This window comes from Quercus lobata, chromosome 8 (assembly GCF_001633185.2).
Source record: "Quercus lobata isolate SW786 chromosome 8, ValleyOak3.0 Primary Assembly, whole genome shotgun sequence".
Classification (NCBI taxonomy): domain Eukaryota; kingdom Viridiplantae; phylum Streptophyta; class Magnoliopsida; order Fagales; family Fagaceae; genus Quercus; species Quercus lobata.
This window is the reverse complement of record NC_044911.1, coordinates 10,727,309-10,742,869: the sequence shown is the minus strand read 5'-3', so window position 1 is coordinate 10,742,869 and position 15,561 is coordinate 10,727,309. Positions and strand designations below refer to the sequence as shown.

Below are 15,561 nucleotides of genomic sequence, written 5' to 3'. Positions count from 1 at the left end.
AACCATCCTAATATTACGGAAGGAATACATGCAACATGAGCTAAAGACAATGGTAGTATTTCAAAACTAACAAGTGTTTATTTCAAAGTATAATTTTTGAGGTCACACTTTTGTTAGAAATGGTCAATAATTTACCAGCTCAATTGCCATGGTTAGGCAACAAATTGAGTGAGCCATATATTCCAAAATTTGGTGCATAAAGCAAATAACAGCAGATTGTTTTGTACATTCCATTATCAAGTTTTAACTCGATTCAAAAACCAGAAGATAGCATCATCATTTTGCTTTATAATTGCAAGTTAGTTACATACCTCACTCAACAGTTAGTAGACAAGTTGTTGAGTTAATTCTTGAGAACATTAATAGTTCTTCGAGTATACTTTCCTTCAACTGTTTGTCAGAAACATTGATTGTGATTGCCTTTAAGGATCTTGTCTCGTTTATGATATATTTTACAAATTCCATCTCATGTTCCAATCCTTCAAATCCATTAAATTTAAAAGTCGTAAGGCGCGAAGACAGATAACCAGGATCATCCGATGGCTCTGTCCAACATAATTCGTCTTCATTAAAATGAAAATGCTGTTGAAAACATACACAGTAGAACATTAGTGTAAGTTTATAGAATATTAATTAACAACATATATATGATTACCGTAACTAACCTTATCAAGAACAAGAACTTCTAAATCAGGAGCCACTACCAGTAAAGCTTGTAAAACGTACCAGTTTGATTTATTAACTTTAAAGTTCAAACGGGCCAACTTTTGAAACCTGGAAGGAAAAATAGAACCAAAGCCGATGCACTGCAAAGAAGGTTTAAAAAGGAAATATTGTAAGTTTCGGATTTTAGTCGGAAAAAAAAAATAGAAAAAAAAAATCATCACAAAAATTTTATGTGGTTTGGAAGTGTACATACCTCCACCTGTCCACCAGCAAAAATCTTCAGAGTCAACAAATTAATGCTATACTCACTTTTTTTTTTATTAAAAATAATAATAATACGAGACCCTAAAAAACCCGTAACCCTGTAAATTTAAATTTCCCAACATATGATTCATCACACACAAAACAAATCATCAGACCCCTAAACTAAAAAAAAGTTTTACTTGCATTACAATAATAATAATAATAATAATAATAATAATAATAATAATAATAAATTTATTAAAAAAAAAACCAATTTTACTTTTGAAACAAAATATAAGCCACCATCTCAAACACACAATAACATCAAAGCTTGTACTGTAAATGTTTCACAATTTAATAGAGCATGAAAGTGAGGCTTTTAACGGACTATATTCCTAACAATATTCGAAAAAATAAAATAAAATAAAAGAAGAAAAAGAAAATAGAGGGACCTAACCTCTTTGTCACCAGGATATAATGAAAAGAATTTAGCGTGGTTTAGTGCTCTAACAAGCTTAAACACCCTATCTCCATAATATATCTTATGTTCACGAACCCAATCCTCCTGAAGAAATTCAACTGCACGAACCTCTACATGTGCTTCAACTAAGTTGGCTAGTTTTTTAAGGAAAACAACGTTGCGCAAATCACCACGAAATCCAAAGTACTCAAGAGCTGGGGCATATATCTCAAGTTTGTAATCAGGAAGGTCACGTTCATATGTATAAAATTCGATACTTAACCGTTTCAGCGTAGGTACGCTTACGTTAAATTTGATCATACCGTCCGTACCCTCTCTTGTCACTGACAAATCTTGGAGGACCGGGCAGCCACATAAGAGCATTGAGAAAGAGTGGTGGGGTCTATAAAGAATTTCACAGAGACTCATAATCTTGAGGCTGGGGAATTGAAAGGAAGGAGGAGGATCGAGCACAATTCCATCGGTTAATTCCAAAACCACAACTGTTCTACAAAAATAAAAGCTACGGGGCAACTCGAAACGTCTCCCATTGTAAAATTCAGTACCGTCTTGGCCATTAAGGTAAATCTCGAGACGAAGTTGTTCGACATTACGAGCTAGAGCGGTGTGGATCCATGCGTCAAGATGGAAAGAGTTACAAGGAGAATACCATGTGAGGCTAAAGTATCGGAGCAATGGCGCTATGTGTAGAGCCAAAACTCTGTACACAATATGTGTAAAGCTTATGGGTTCTTGGCGGCAGTCATCTCGGAGGTAGATTGTTGGGACGAGAATCCAGAGGGGCTTCCATCTGCTTGACAAAATGCTAGTGGCGATGGCCTCCTTGGTTTTTAGGAAAGAAAGGATATGGCAGATTAGAGAGGTGGGTAGATTGCTGATTCTATCAACCACTGTGTCTTGGTCCCAAGATAATGAATTGGCCATTTTACGCTTATGGTTTGCTGAAGGTAGAACTAATGAATTGGTTTATTTATATTTACGCGTGAATTGGATGACCGTCCGAGATTTTACTCTTTAGACTTCCCAACGGCATTGGAAATGAACAGACTGAACCAGTGAACCGACTCCAGTTACTCTACTGTGCAATAACTTTAAGCACCGAAAATGCGACATGGCTCATTTTCAATTTTCAATAGAAATGTACTGGTCTTCTTTCCCGATAACATTAAAGATTTTTTTTTTTTTTTTTTTTTTTTTTTTTTTTTTTTTTTTCTTTTTTTTTTTTACACTCTCCTTTATATATGTTCCCACCTGCCTCCTTTTCTTTCTTTGTTTTTTGGGGGGGAAAAATGTTTTCTCTTTTAGTCCTAATAATAAATTAAATTTATCGTAGGATAGTATCAATTATCGATATATAATATAAGGGAAAAAAAAGAAAAAGAAGAAGAGATCATGACTCAATCCAAATCTTTCTTCACCTCTGCTTTATGTTGAGGATGTCAAAATTTAACACCGCTTGCAAACTCAACACAATACCATATGAAATTAGTATGTTATATATTAAGGTTTAATGAGTTTATATCATGTTCGGGTTGATATGACTGACTTGTTTAATAAACGTGTTATGCTCATGTCCAACCTATAGAACTTATTTGACTCATTTAATTAAATATCATTTTACCAATATACCTTTCAAAACTTTAGGTATATAAACTTATTAGTTGTTGTGGTTTATTTTGTGATTGATTATTTGTGATATTGAGATATGCTTTATAAAGCAGTTTTAAATGATTATTTGTGATGCAATTACTTGTTAGTTCTAAATTTTATATTAAAATATTTGTTTGGATCTTCATAATTCAAATCAATTTGCTAGTTAATACTGAAATTTGTATTTTTTTTTTTTTTCGCTTTGATAAAATCTAATAAACAGGTTGACATAATTGACTCGTTTAATAAATATGCCATGTTAGAGTTAAGAAATCTTGTCCCGTTTAATAAACATGTCAGTTTAGTATTGACCCATATAGTCGAATACTCATAAATCGACAGGACACGAACACAACATGCAAGCACGAATTGCCACCCCTACTTTATATACCACAAATCAAAATTTGTCATGTGTCCACATATCTAGTGCATGTTTGGGATGCACTTATACACAATTTGATTTACAAAAACATTTTTGTTTTTAAAATGCAAAATTGATAATTAAGTTTTTTATTTAGGTCTTATTAACATCTCTTTTTACAAATTGTTAGAAAAATTGATTATTATCGATTATTCATAATACTCATCGTGTATATATATATATATATATATAGAGGCTCCATTTAGGGTTAATTTTAATTGAGTTAGATTTATATTGGCTTAATATTTTGGGAATCTTATTAGATGTGGAGGAAAAAAAAATGCAAAACCCACTTCTATTTTTTATTTATTTAAATCTTATCATTTTGCAATCTTAGGGACCTTTTTTTCATGTAATTGGGATCTTGGGAGCCCTTATAAAATTTTAAAATAGATGATGCATTAGGCTAAAGCCTAAATGACTAAGGCCTAGAGCTGACCCTAGTCCTAAGCTAATGAAATCGAGCCACATGTAAGCTCCCTTGAGTTTTCTCGAATTCATAAGTGATATATGTCTCAAGCCAATGGGAAGTGTGGTGGCATTAGATGATAGGTTTACATGGAAATTTTTTAATTAAAGGTAAGGTTAAACTTATATTCGTATTCATAATTCATTATTAAACTCATTTTCATATGCCAAAAATAGCCTTATAGTTTAACTAGTTGGTAGTTGGTACCTTATGATGTAGAAACACCGAGGATTTGAATCATTTCTCCCTCAATTATTGAATCATAAAATAATAAATTAATAATTCATTATTTAACCTTATTAATTATTTGGGAAAATTTTGAAATCAAGTACTGTAAGGACACGTTTTGTAGCCCAAGCCAAAAATGTATGGAATATTGGCCCAGTGAGTCCAGTACAATAAATTTGTAGAGAGTGGGTCGAAGAACTAGGCCCTAATGAATTGGACAACGGCTAATATGGATTTAAATGATGATCAAGCAAAAACAAGAGGCACTGATCTGAATGAATTCACTGTTCGAGGAGGTAAGTCTTCATATAAATCAATTAAACCAATTGCAAGTAAAATTTTGATGGCTACAGTGTTCTTTTTCTCTTTTTCCGATCCTCTCCTCATGGAGGGTCTCTTACATTATATAGCTCCCTTTTGACCATCTTGATCCTACACTTGTTGATCATTTGAGCCCTTACTTGAGTATCTGTCCCATCAGACACCCTTTTTGGCTTTCTATAAGTCGTGGTAACCAAGGTAACACTGTTTAGGGGTCTTCTCCACATAAATGCGGTCAAAAAAGTAGTTGCAGTGCATTCAATGTGGTGGTAGCAGCTTTCCCTTAGATATTTTTGGGTTCCCCTCCTTCTCATATGTTTATGATGCACGTCCCTATCACTGGAGTTTCTTGGAAGGTTACCCTGATTGTTGGAATACATATTTGAGCTGTATTTATAATACCCGAGGAGAAATTCCTCCTCGGACCACCTTCCACTTCTTCCTTATTTATGAGACTCTAAACTGGAATCACCCATAACTATTTATTTCTCCTCAGACCATTCATGTTCTCGACCCAGGCCCAAGGCCCAGTATATGATTTAGGTCCTTAATCCTACAAGTACCCTTGAAGTTGCCTATAAAATAGGAGAAATTATTTCATGGCATGTGTTTTTATTTAATTAGTTACACAATTTAATAAAAATTAAAAAGACCAACATATCGTCTCAAAGTCAACTTCTTACCGGGACCAAAATCGATTTTCTTTCTCTTTTATTTTGTATATGAATATGAAACTTGATAATTATAATAGTTATTAATAGACATTCAAATTTTTTTTGGGAGAAAAAATAGACATTCATTTTGATTGTGTTTGTATATAAACTATAAAATTTAATAATCAAGGTATTAATTATGATATATAATTATAATAATTCTTAATAAGTATTTTTTTTTCATGAACATAATTGTAGGGGTAAGGGTCCAAGATCATATATTGGGCTTTAGGGTTTATCCGGGACATTGACAAATCCGAGGAGGAGCAAATAGTTGTTAAGGATTCCCAGTTAAAGTCCCATAAGTAGGGAATGAATGGAAGATGATCCGAGGAGGAATCCCTCCTCGAATACGACGAATGTAGCCCAAGTGTATAATCTAGCAATTAGAGTGACCCTCCAAAAGGCTCTAGCGATAGGAATGTGCCTCATGAACATACAAAAAAGAAAGAAACTCAAAAATATCTAAGGAAAAACTGCTTCCACTGCATTAAATGCATTGTAGCTACTTTTCTGGCCACATTTATGTGGAGAAGACTTCTGAACAATGCTGTCTTGGCTACCACAACTCACAGAAGGCTAAAAGGGGTGTCTGATGGGACGGGCACTCAAGTAAGGACTCAGATGATCAACAAGTGTAGGATTAAGATGACCCAAAAGGAGCTACATAATGTGAGAGGCTCTCTATGAGAAGAGTGGAAAATAGAGAGAGAAAATATTATAGCAATCTAAATCATTCTGATATCCAAGAGTGATCATTATATACAGGCCTGACCTCCTCGGATTGAAAGTCCATTGACATCAGCATCTTTTATTTGTGTTTAATCATCATGCAATTCAATACTAGTTGTTGTTCAACTCATTAGAACCTAGTTCTTTGACCCATTTTCTACAAATTTATTGTATTGGGCTCATTGGGCCAAGGCTCCATACGTTTTGAGGCTTGGGCCACAAATTGTGACCCTACAATAATAACTCTTAATAATTATTTATTTATTATGATTGTATTTGTATATTCAACAATTTGTAACAAATTTATTAAATATATAATTATGATAATTATAACAATTTGTAATAAAAATTAAAAGTTATATAGATGGGCGATGAATTATTACTATGATATGCTAAAAAAGTTAGCATCATATGGAATAAATTTAGAATAAATCTAATGGTGTTTTTAAATAGTACATTTTTCACAATTTTTTCTTTTTATGAACATTTTTTTCACAATTTTTGAGGTAACATGTTTTGTTTGGTGTGTAATAAAAACAGGATAATGGTAAATAATGAGAACAATGTTATATCAATCATAATTTGATATCTTATATTATAGATATTCAGTGTCTATAAATAGTATTATTTACAAGTTTAACAAAAATGGCCGGACGAAACAAAATTAATACTAGGAAGATAATTAGAATAATTCAAAATTTGAGGGGAAAAAATTAAAAACAAAATCAAGAAAAACAAAATTTTCTGAAAAAACAAAAACAGAAAAAAGGGTACGACTTGGTATAAGTAATCTTTGGATTTTGTTACCATGCGTCCAAGAATCTTGGATATATATCAATCACCAAAACAGTGAAAATATAAATACCAATCATGAAAATGAAAATGAAACTGAAAACAAAAATCTGCAAAATACAAAACGTATTTCCTTTAATGGACAGATAGTAAAGATAAGAGGAACATTCAGCAAAAAAGAAAAAAGAAAAAGAAAAAGAAGATATTAGAGACAGGAACATGTAATGTAATGTAAAGAATTCAATTCCTTCACTCCACATTCCACATTCCACATCAACCCTCTCTTTCTCTCTTTAAAAAACACAAGAAAAGCATATTCCCCGTTATTATACTTTATAGTTGCCACAATATATCTCCCTCTTTGTCACACACACACGGAGAAGCGAAGCTATGGCTTCTTCGCTTTCCATCTTCTTGTTCATCAACATCATCATAGTATTTTCTGTCTTCCCTGCACTCCCACATGGGGTGAAATTGCCGTTTCGCCCAAAGGATGTTCTGCCTTTGTTGCCAAGACATGTGTCATGGCCTATCCTCAACTCGCTCCACAGCGCAGTGGACCTTCTGCCCACTTTCGTGGGCGCTGCCTCTGACTTCTCCTCAAACCAAACTCTCGAGTGGAAAGGCGCTTGCTTTTACAACAACACGGCTTGGATGGAGTTCCACAACAAGACTGGCTCTGAATTTGGTGGTGGCACCCTTCACATCAAGGTCTGCAATGTCAAAGTTAATTCTTTTTGTATGGTTTTGTTGTGTGTTTTGGGTGTGTCTTGTAGTTGAACTTGGTGGTGTCTGGAATTTGAACTTAGTTTTATGAGTTTGATTTGCTTGTTTTGTATGAGTATTGGGTATCTGGGTATTAGATTTGTTGAACTTCATTGCAAGATTGAATCGTGGGACCCTTTATATCAATGTCTGCAAATCGAAATTTACTTTTACATTTTAAATTTTGATGGGTTTGTTCTGTTTTTTTTGCTATTTGTTCTTTTCAGTTGATTTGGTGGGTTCTGGAGTTTTGGGTATCTTGAGTTTGTTTGTTTTGTGTTAATGGAATTTGGAGTAGTGGGTACATGCTCATTTTACTTGGATTTTGGTGGTGTCTGGAATTGAGCTTAGTTGTATGGGCTTGTTTTGCTTATTTTGTTTGAGTTGATTTGGTTTTGGTGAAATTTGGAGTATTGGGTATCTGAGTATTGGATTTGTATGTTAGAATAATGGATATGTGTGTTGCCAATGAGCTCTAGCTCAAGTAGCACTTCTTTCACTTGTAAAAGAAAGGTGAAGGGTGTGGTTGGGGGACAAGTTATTAAGTCCACCTTTTCCCCAACCGATTAGCTTTTTGAAACAAGTGATTTTCTGTAATTCTTAAATTTCATTGCTGGTTATTCATAAAGAAGAAGAAGAAGAAGCTGGATTTGTTGGTTGAGGTCTGGGATGAACTCAATCTCGGTTTATTTTGCATGGTTTCTTTGAATTTAGTTGGCTTTCATGGAGCTTGGAATCTTTGGTATCTGGGATTCTGGATATTGTAGTTGGCAAACTTTGTTATTGGTCTTTGGTTGAGCTTTTGTGATTGTTACTTTGAAAGGTAATTCTGAGTTTTTTTGGTTTCAAAGATACTCAATGCTTTGTTTTATTCCTCAATTAGTTGGTTTATGTTCCAAGGTTGAATTTAGAATAAAGAATATTGCAATATCAGATCATATTGCAGTTGTAGAATTTTAATGCTAGTCTGGGGTTGACCTTTTGTGAGAGTTACTTTGTTTAGAAATTGGAAAACCCATTGTGAGCTGATTCGATCTGATGGTTGGGTATTAGAGGTTTAGTCCGCTTTAATCATGCATTGTTAGGGATGGCGTTATGTGATAGCAACAGATACTTTATGGAGGACTATAGTTGCCACAAAACATGGGAATGAAATGGATGGGGGAGATTCATTAGTTTTATCATGTTTGAGGTGGGCAATGGCTATTATGTTCCTTCTTTTTGCGGGATGTTTGGTGTGGGGGAGGTGACCCTATTGGAAGCTATTCCAGCAATGTTTTGTATTGCCCGAAACAAAGAGGCCTTGGTGGCTGACTATTGAGTTGGCATAATGAAGTCCTACATTAGGATTTATTGTTTATTAGGGCTCCACATAATTAGGAGATGGGGCACTTACAGGAATTTTTCAATCTTCTCTATTCTGTCGAAAGCAATTGGGAATTAGGGATGCTGAAGATTGCAAACGATGTATCCTGACTAGGGGTGGCAGCTTCAAGGTTAGGTCACTCTATTAGGTCCTTGTTACCCAATTGACTCTATTCTTCCAGTGGAAAAGTATCTAGAAGCTTAAAATCCCTACTAAGGTTCCTTTTTTCTATTTTTCACTTGGACAGCAGCTTGAGAGAAAAACCTCACCATGGATAATCTCCGCAAGTGTAGTATCCGTATTGTTGATTGATGCTGTATGTGCAAGAACAGTGGGGAGACTACAGATCGTCTACTACTTTACTGTGCTTATGCGACTGATATATGGTCTATGGTGTTCTGTCTGTTTGGGATTCAGTGGATAATGCCTGAGAAGACAATGAATGCCTACTGGACAAGGTTTTGGGAGACATCACTCTGTTGATGTATGGAGGGCCATTCCTCTCTGTGTTATGTGCACTATCTTGATAGAGAGGAATAAGCACGCCTTTGAAGGGGTTGAGATTTCATCTTTGGAGCTGAAACTATTCTTACTTTGTTCTCTATATGCACTATCTTGATTGCGACATGGAAGATATTTAATGCCTTGTTTTATACCTCAATTAGTTGGTTTATGTTCCAAGGTTTAATTGAGAATAAAGAATGCTGCAGCATCAGATCATATTAATGTTCCTGAGTTCTTTTCTATTCATTGAATGTTTGAGGGCTTGTGGTAAAAAACATACCTACTTTTCTTCAATTTTGGAGCACTAGCTTTCTTTTTGATTTTATTTATCTGGTGTTACTTCCAGTTATCTGTCTTATATTATTAATATTAGATGAATATTATTTGTAATTTGTTATCATTGATTCTAAGTTAGTTTGGATTAGATGAGTTATGATTACTTTTAATGATAGATTATAGAAGTTAGTGTTTATAATTATCTAATTGGATGTTACTTTTGCATAAAATTCAGATGTGGACAATGAATAAAGATTAGTCATGATTTCCCAAGCCACAAATTGTTAACTAGTCAAACTTGGAGGTTTAGGTTTCCCTCAAAGAAAATCATTTTTGTTTCCCTTTTATGTGGTGATTCTGTCAATTGTAAGGTGCAACATATAACTTTCCTTCTTGTTGGAGATTGTACAAGTATATTTTTCCAATTAGTTGGTTTGCGTTGGAGATTGTTCAGGTCTTTGTGTATATGAACCTGTACAGCTTTTTTTTTTTTTCCAATATTTGGTTGGAGATTTCAGGATAAAATTCCTCTTTACCATTCTTCTTGTTGATGTTGTTTGTATACAGGATAATTGATTTTTTTAGTATCAAGTTAATGAATTTTGCTGTACAAATTTGAATCTTTCAGGTTTTCCTTTGATGGCTTGTTTGTGGATTAGGCTCCTTCTCTCATGGTTTTACTCTGTCCTTTTTTGTTTGAAATTTTATTCTCATATCTGGTTTCTTGGATGCTTTGAGGATTTTTGTGATTGTCATTGGGTTTGAAGGAACTGAAATCCATCATTTTATTATTGAGATTTCTTGGAAGTTTCATCTCTGTGTTGTGGCTTTAGTTCCTGCCATGTGTTATTGACCCTGTTGAATAATCTAGATCATGTTTCATAGGCTTAGCTTTGATGCTGCTGGTTTGCTTAATGTCTCATGATTATGTTATGGAGTGTTGTATTTGAACATGGTAGATTTTTTTTTTTTTTCTAGGTTACAAAAGAATAATTCTTAAGAGTTATCTGTATGCTGTCAGGTTAGTAATGCTCATAGTTGGACATGCATGGATCTTTATGTCTTTGCAACTCCATACCGTGTGACATGGGATTACTATTTTCTATCTCGGGAGCATACATTTGACTTTAAAGAGTGGACAGGAAAAGCTGAGTTCGAATATGTAAGTTGCCACTTTCGGATTTTGAAGACTCACTACATGTTCTATTTTTTTTTTTTTTTTGAAGGATGATTATTAAGTTAGATGTGGTCTTTACTTTCTATTGAATCAGGTGAAACACAAGGGAGTTTCGATTTTCCTGATGCATGCGGGGATGCTGGGAACTCTTCAAGCACTATGGGATGTCTTCCCCTTATTTACAAATACTGGATGGGGCGAGAACTCTAATCTAGGGTTTCTCGAGAAGCACATGGGAGCTTCTTTTGTACAGCGCCCGCAACCCTGGGTAACAAACATCAGTGTTGATGATATTCACTCTGGAGACTTCCTTGCAATATCCAAAATTCGTGGCCGATGGGGTGGTTTTGAGACTTTGGAGAAGTGGGTCAGTGGATCATATGCTGGTCATACTGCAGTTTGCTTAAAGGACTCTGAAGGAAAGTTATGGGTTGGTGAATCAGGGCACGAAAATGAAAAGGTAAGACTATGTAAAGTCATTAAATGAAGTTATAATATGGTGAACATTTGATGACATCCATATGGTCCTCTTAATATCGTTCTTTTTTGCGATAATTGCTTCTTCAAAATATGTTTTATAAAATAGTAATATACCTCTTCCAGTAGTTCATATAGCTTTGACCCCCAGCAGGATAGCCCAGCCGGATGCTTTATAGGAAGCATCCGACTGTGCTGGGCTGGGCTGGTCTAACCTGCTGGGAGGTCAAGGCTTTGTTTATTGGCCCTTTTGTAGGTTATTTGAAAGTTCCTGGCTACTAGCTCCAAGTGTGTCCTTTCTTGATCAGATTAGGTCACCTAGACTGCTGCAAATTGCTAGACTTCTTTCTTGGGCCAATAATCCTTAGTAGTGGCACCATTTCTATCTTAAATCATGCTTTAGCTATGTTTCTTAGATCCACTTAAGTTTCTTGCTCGGCATCTTTGTTCCTCTTGGAGAGGTACTCCTTTGAATGGTGCACGTTTTCACATGATTTTCTTATTCTCAAGTTCCATTGAACTATGCCTGGTCATAAAAGAAAACATGATGCAGAACAACCTAGGCTTCCCACCTAGATCAATCCCTTTTAGGCTTCACCACCTAAGGGTTGTTTGGAATCACCACCAAACACAAATGCAATTTGCACAAATAAATCTTTGATTAATAATAATAATAGCTTTAGTACAAAATAAACCATCTGGAGCTTTTATAAAGCTTCCAGGAACATAAGAGATAAAGATAAACATCCATGAAACAAATCCTTACCAAATTTACCAAACTCAAATACTAATCCTAACTAATCCAATGCTAAAGATAAACTAAAATAAAGATAAAGATAATCACAATGATAATAAAGATAACGTAATGATAATCCCCTCAAATGTGGTTTGGTGTCCGCACCAAAACAAGCCATTGAGCTCTAGCTCAAATGACACTTCCCCATCCCTCAATAATGGGATGGAGGATAAGACTGTAAGTTCAAGAGCCATGGCATGCATGTTTAGCTTACCAATTAAAAAAAAAAATAAAAAATAAAAAATAAATAAAAGGAAAATCTTAACCTTTAATTTTTCATCTAGTTTTGAAGTCCCTCATTTAAAAAAAAAAAGTCAGATGAACTTATTCTTTATGGTTTTGTTAATCAATCCAACATGCATTAATGTGTTCTTGTACATAGCTTAGCTTTGGTGGATAAATGAAGTTACATATCTTGTAGAATTAGCGATTCCCTCCCTCCCTACCTCAAACAATTGCAATCTTAATTTTAGTTAGGGGTTTGGGCTACTTTCCTATGTAACCATGATTTAATCTGCAAGTGTTTTGGCTCTTTTTTTTTTGGTTGTAGGGAGAAGATATAATTGCTATATTACCATGGGAAGAGTGGTGGGACTTTGAGCTGAATAAAGATGATTCCAATCCCCAAATTGCACTGCTTCCATTGCATCCTGAAATAAGAGCAAAGTTTAATGAGACTGCTGCGTGGGAGTATGCACGGAGCATGGATGGGAAACCTTATGGTTATCATAACATGATATTTAGTTGGATAGACACTATTGATGAGAACTATCCACCTCCCTTGGATGCTCATCTGGTATGTATATTTTAATATTTGATTTTCAATTTAAAGTTTGCAGTACTAGTGGATGCTATAACTTTTTTTTTTCTTTTTATCCAACTCCCATCCTTTTATTGCTTTTGTCTTGCCAACATTAAATTTAAGTCCTGAAAATGGAAATTGTTTAGGAAGTTGCCTTGATACTAAGGATATCACGTCAACAAAAAGTCAGAACTGCCAATGAGCTCTAGTTCAGCTCTAGTTCTAATGGCAATTCCTCCCTTTTTATGAGTAAGGTGGAGAGTGGGATCATTAGTTTAAGATCCATTGTGTGTGTGCTTATCAATCAATTAAACAAAGAGCCAGAACTGGTCATGATTTTGGTTAGTAAGAAACTTAGCAAGTGCTTAGAAAGCTAGCAAGAATAGGCTTCATGAATTTTAGGATTCTGTTAGAAGTTGAATATCTTTTATTGGGATTGTGATTGATTAATGTAATTCAAAGCATCACCGTTCCCCATTGCTACAGCAAGGTAACCAATCTAGAAAAGAACGAAGTTCAGAATTTGTTATACCCCTTTCTGGTAGTCTTAGCAACTTCTATCAATCAGATGGATGATACGTATAAATCTGTTCTGTCCTCTTATCCTCTCTTCCCTCGTGTTTTGTGGGTGTGTGTGCTTATTGCCGCAACACACCAATGTAAGAGGTTGCGTATATTATTGGTTCTGACTGTTAAAAAAACTGTGATACTATAGGTTGCTTCGGTTATGACTGTTTGGAATCAAATACAGCCTGCATATGCTGCTAACATGTGGAATGAAGCCTTAAACAAACGACTTGGAAGTCAGGTATTATAACAACTATCCCTCTACTTTCAATATTGTTCTTGTTAGGTTAGCTCATTGAAGAATAGTTTGAAGCAGGGTTTTTTATTTATTTATTTATTTTTATTAATGTAAAAGATGAAAAACTATGTAGTTTTGGTTCCTCGAAGAGATGAATGAATTGCATTCAAATGGTCTGAAAAGACAAACTTTGTCATATACACTGTATGGAGCATTTGTTAACTTGACCTCCTTGGTCATACCTTGTATTTCTAGGATCAAACATAGATAATATGTACGTGTTTGGCATAGTTGTAGGAAGTTGAGTTTTAACTGTAGAGCTAGTAATAGAATTTTTGCAATATCGGGCTTTAGTTTTGGATTTATAAAGCATGAACAATGAACTGTAGATATTTTTCCTAAAACCTTCAAATTTGAAACAGCACCCCCTTAAACCTCTTTTGCAAGATTGCCAAGTGTTTGGCAATTTATTCTGAAAGGGCTCTAAGGCTATTAAAGCACTTTTCTGGTAGTTTGTCACACCTGTTATGGCCTTACCTATACCCTAGTTGCCATCATATATGAGGGGAAGATTATAAGCAGACAGTTCTCTGATCTTGAAGATCTTTGGATCAATTTCTCCAAATTTTCTTTCCTCTTTTTGTTTCATTGGAAGTCAAGTAATTGATCAAGAGCATTTTATTTTGTTACTCACAAAAAGGGGGTCTTTGATTATCTGATGTATCTCATGTTTCGTGCAGAACCTTAGTCTTCCTGAAGTTCTAGTAGAAATTGAAAAGCGTGGGTCATCTTTTGATGAGTTGCTGACTATTCCCGAACAAGATGATTGGCTATACAATGATGGGAAGTCAACATCGTGTGTTGCTTTCATTCTTGAAATGTACAAGGAGGCAGGACTCTTTGATTCATTTGCTAGCTCTATTCAAGTCACAGAGTTTACGGTGAGTCCACCTAGATCAACTATTTAAGAGTAAGATGTCACTATTTAGTATTTGCAAACCCAGTATTTTGGATTTTCAGTATATGATATTTAACAAAGAAAATGTAGTATATATTGAATGATGAGAGTTGTGTGGTTCTAACTTGTAAGGTTTGAGGATATCTTATGGCCATGGTAGATGACCACTGACACCCTTTACTTTCCTAAAGAATACTATAAAGGGAATTAGATTGTTTTAGATAATGTGGATGTCCATTCAAGACATTATCTTTATAGGTGATATGCAAGTAAACTCTTCCTTAGTAGTTTACATGTTCAATGTGTAATTATTTATTTTATTCACAAATGCAGATAAAAGATGCCTATATGCTCAACTTTTTTGAGAATAATTCAAGCCGCCTCCCAAAGTGGTGCAATGACGAAGACAATGTGAAGCTCCCTTTTTGTCAAATTCGAGGGAAGTATCGAATGGAGTTACCTGGATACAATTCCATGGAACCATATGCACATATGAATGAAAGATGTCCATCTCTGCCTCCCAAATACTTCAGACCACAGAATTGCTAGAAGTCTCTGATTTTTTTTCACTCAGGAAGTTTTATACACATTGATGACATCACGCCAGGCTCCAGCTCGGTTGGTTGTACTCTGTATTGTATGGTTTGATATGGTGGTATGAAAGATCCAAATTAAATGCTTTTGGATTTCTGTTGTAAATATGGTGATTGGACATTACCAATGCAATATGATGTCAACTAAATTATTTTTTGGTCTGTGCCAAACATGTCTACTAAAATTGTTTTAAAATATACGTCAGTGCAAGAAGATGAAGAGAAATATTCTTAGTGTTAGATTCTTTTTCTTTCTTTAAATCCATCTGGAATTATCAATGTTACTTGTAATTTGTCCTTTAAGCTACGCAGGACAGTTACAACAA

General features: G+C 34.7%; 2 protein-coding genes across 3 annotated transcripts; one reads left to right on the top strand and one right to left on the bottom strand.

Annotated features, from left to right (window-relative positions):
- Positions 1-312: 312 nt before the first annotated feature.
- LOC115956339 (F-box/FBD/LRR-repeat protein At4g26340-like) lies at positions 313-2,314 on the bottom strand. The gene is made up of 4 exons (XM_031074749.1): positions 1,367-2,314; positions 920-925; positions 666-806; positions 313-582 (listed from the first exon to the last, which is right to left on the bottom strand). Exons 1-4 carry the CDS (start codon positions 2,312-2,314, stop codon positions 313-315), a joined length of 1,365 nt encoding a protein of 454 aa, XP_030930609.1.
- Positions 2,315-6,896: 4,582 nt separating this feature from the next.
- Positions 6,897-15,561, top strand: LOC115957276. 2 transcript variants are annotated; one of them, XM_031075485.1, is made up of 7 exons: positions 6,897-7,427; positions 10,649-10,789; positions 10,899-11,264; positions 12,628-12,873; positions 13,595-13,687; positions 14,425-14,625; positions 14,976-15,561. In XM_031075485.1, the coding sequence occupies exons 1-7, from the start codon at positions 7,107-7,109 to the stop codon at positions 15,189-15,191; spliced, it is 1,584 nt and encodes a 527-aa protein (XP_030931345.1). In that variant the 5' UTR covers positions 6,897-7,106; the 3' UTR covers positions 15,192-15,561. The 2 variants fall into 2 exon arrangements, with proteins under 2 accessions (XP_030931345.1, XP_030931347.1); XM_031075487.1 differs by having other exon boundaries at positions 6,972-7,427; positions 14,425-14,654; positions 14,976-15,068.

Excerpts from the sequence above, each read along its gene's own strand:
- LOC115956339 (XM_031074749.1), bottom strand. The coding sequence starts at position 2,314 with ATGGCCAATTCATTATCTTGGGACCAAGACACAGTGGTTGATAGAATC. Across the intron at positions 583-665 it reads AAGTTCTTGTTCTTGATAAG|CATTTTCATTTTAATGAAGA; the intron begins GTTAGTTACGGT and ends TGTTTTCAACAG.
- LOC115957276 (XM_031075485.1), top strand. The coding sequence starts at position 7,107 with ATGGCTTCTTCGCTTTCCATCTTCTTGTTCATCAACATCATCATAGTA. Across the intron at positions 12,874-13,594 it reads CTCCCTTGGATGCTCATCTG|GTTGCTTCGGTTATGACTGT; the intron begins GTATGTATATTT and ends GTGATACTATAG. Across the intron at positions 14,626-14,975 it reads TTCAAGTCACAGAGTTTACG|ATAAAAGATGCCTATATGCT; the intron begins GTGAGTCCACCT and ends TCACAAATGCAG.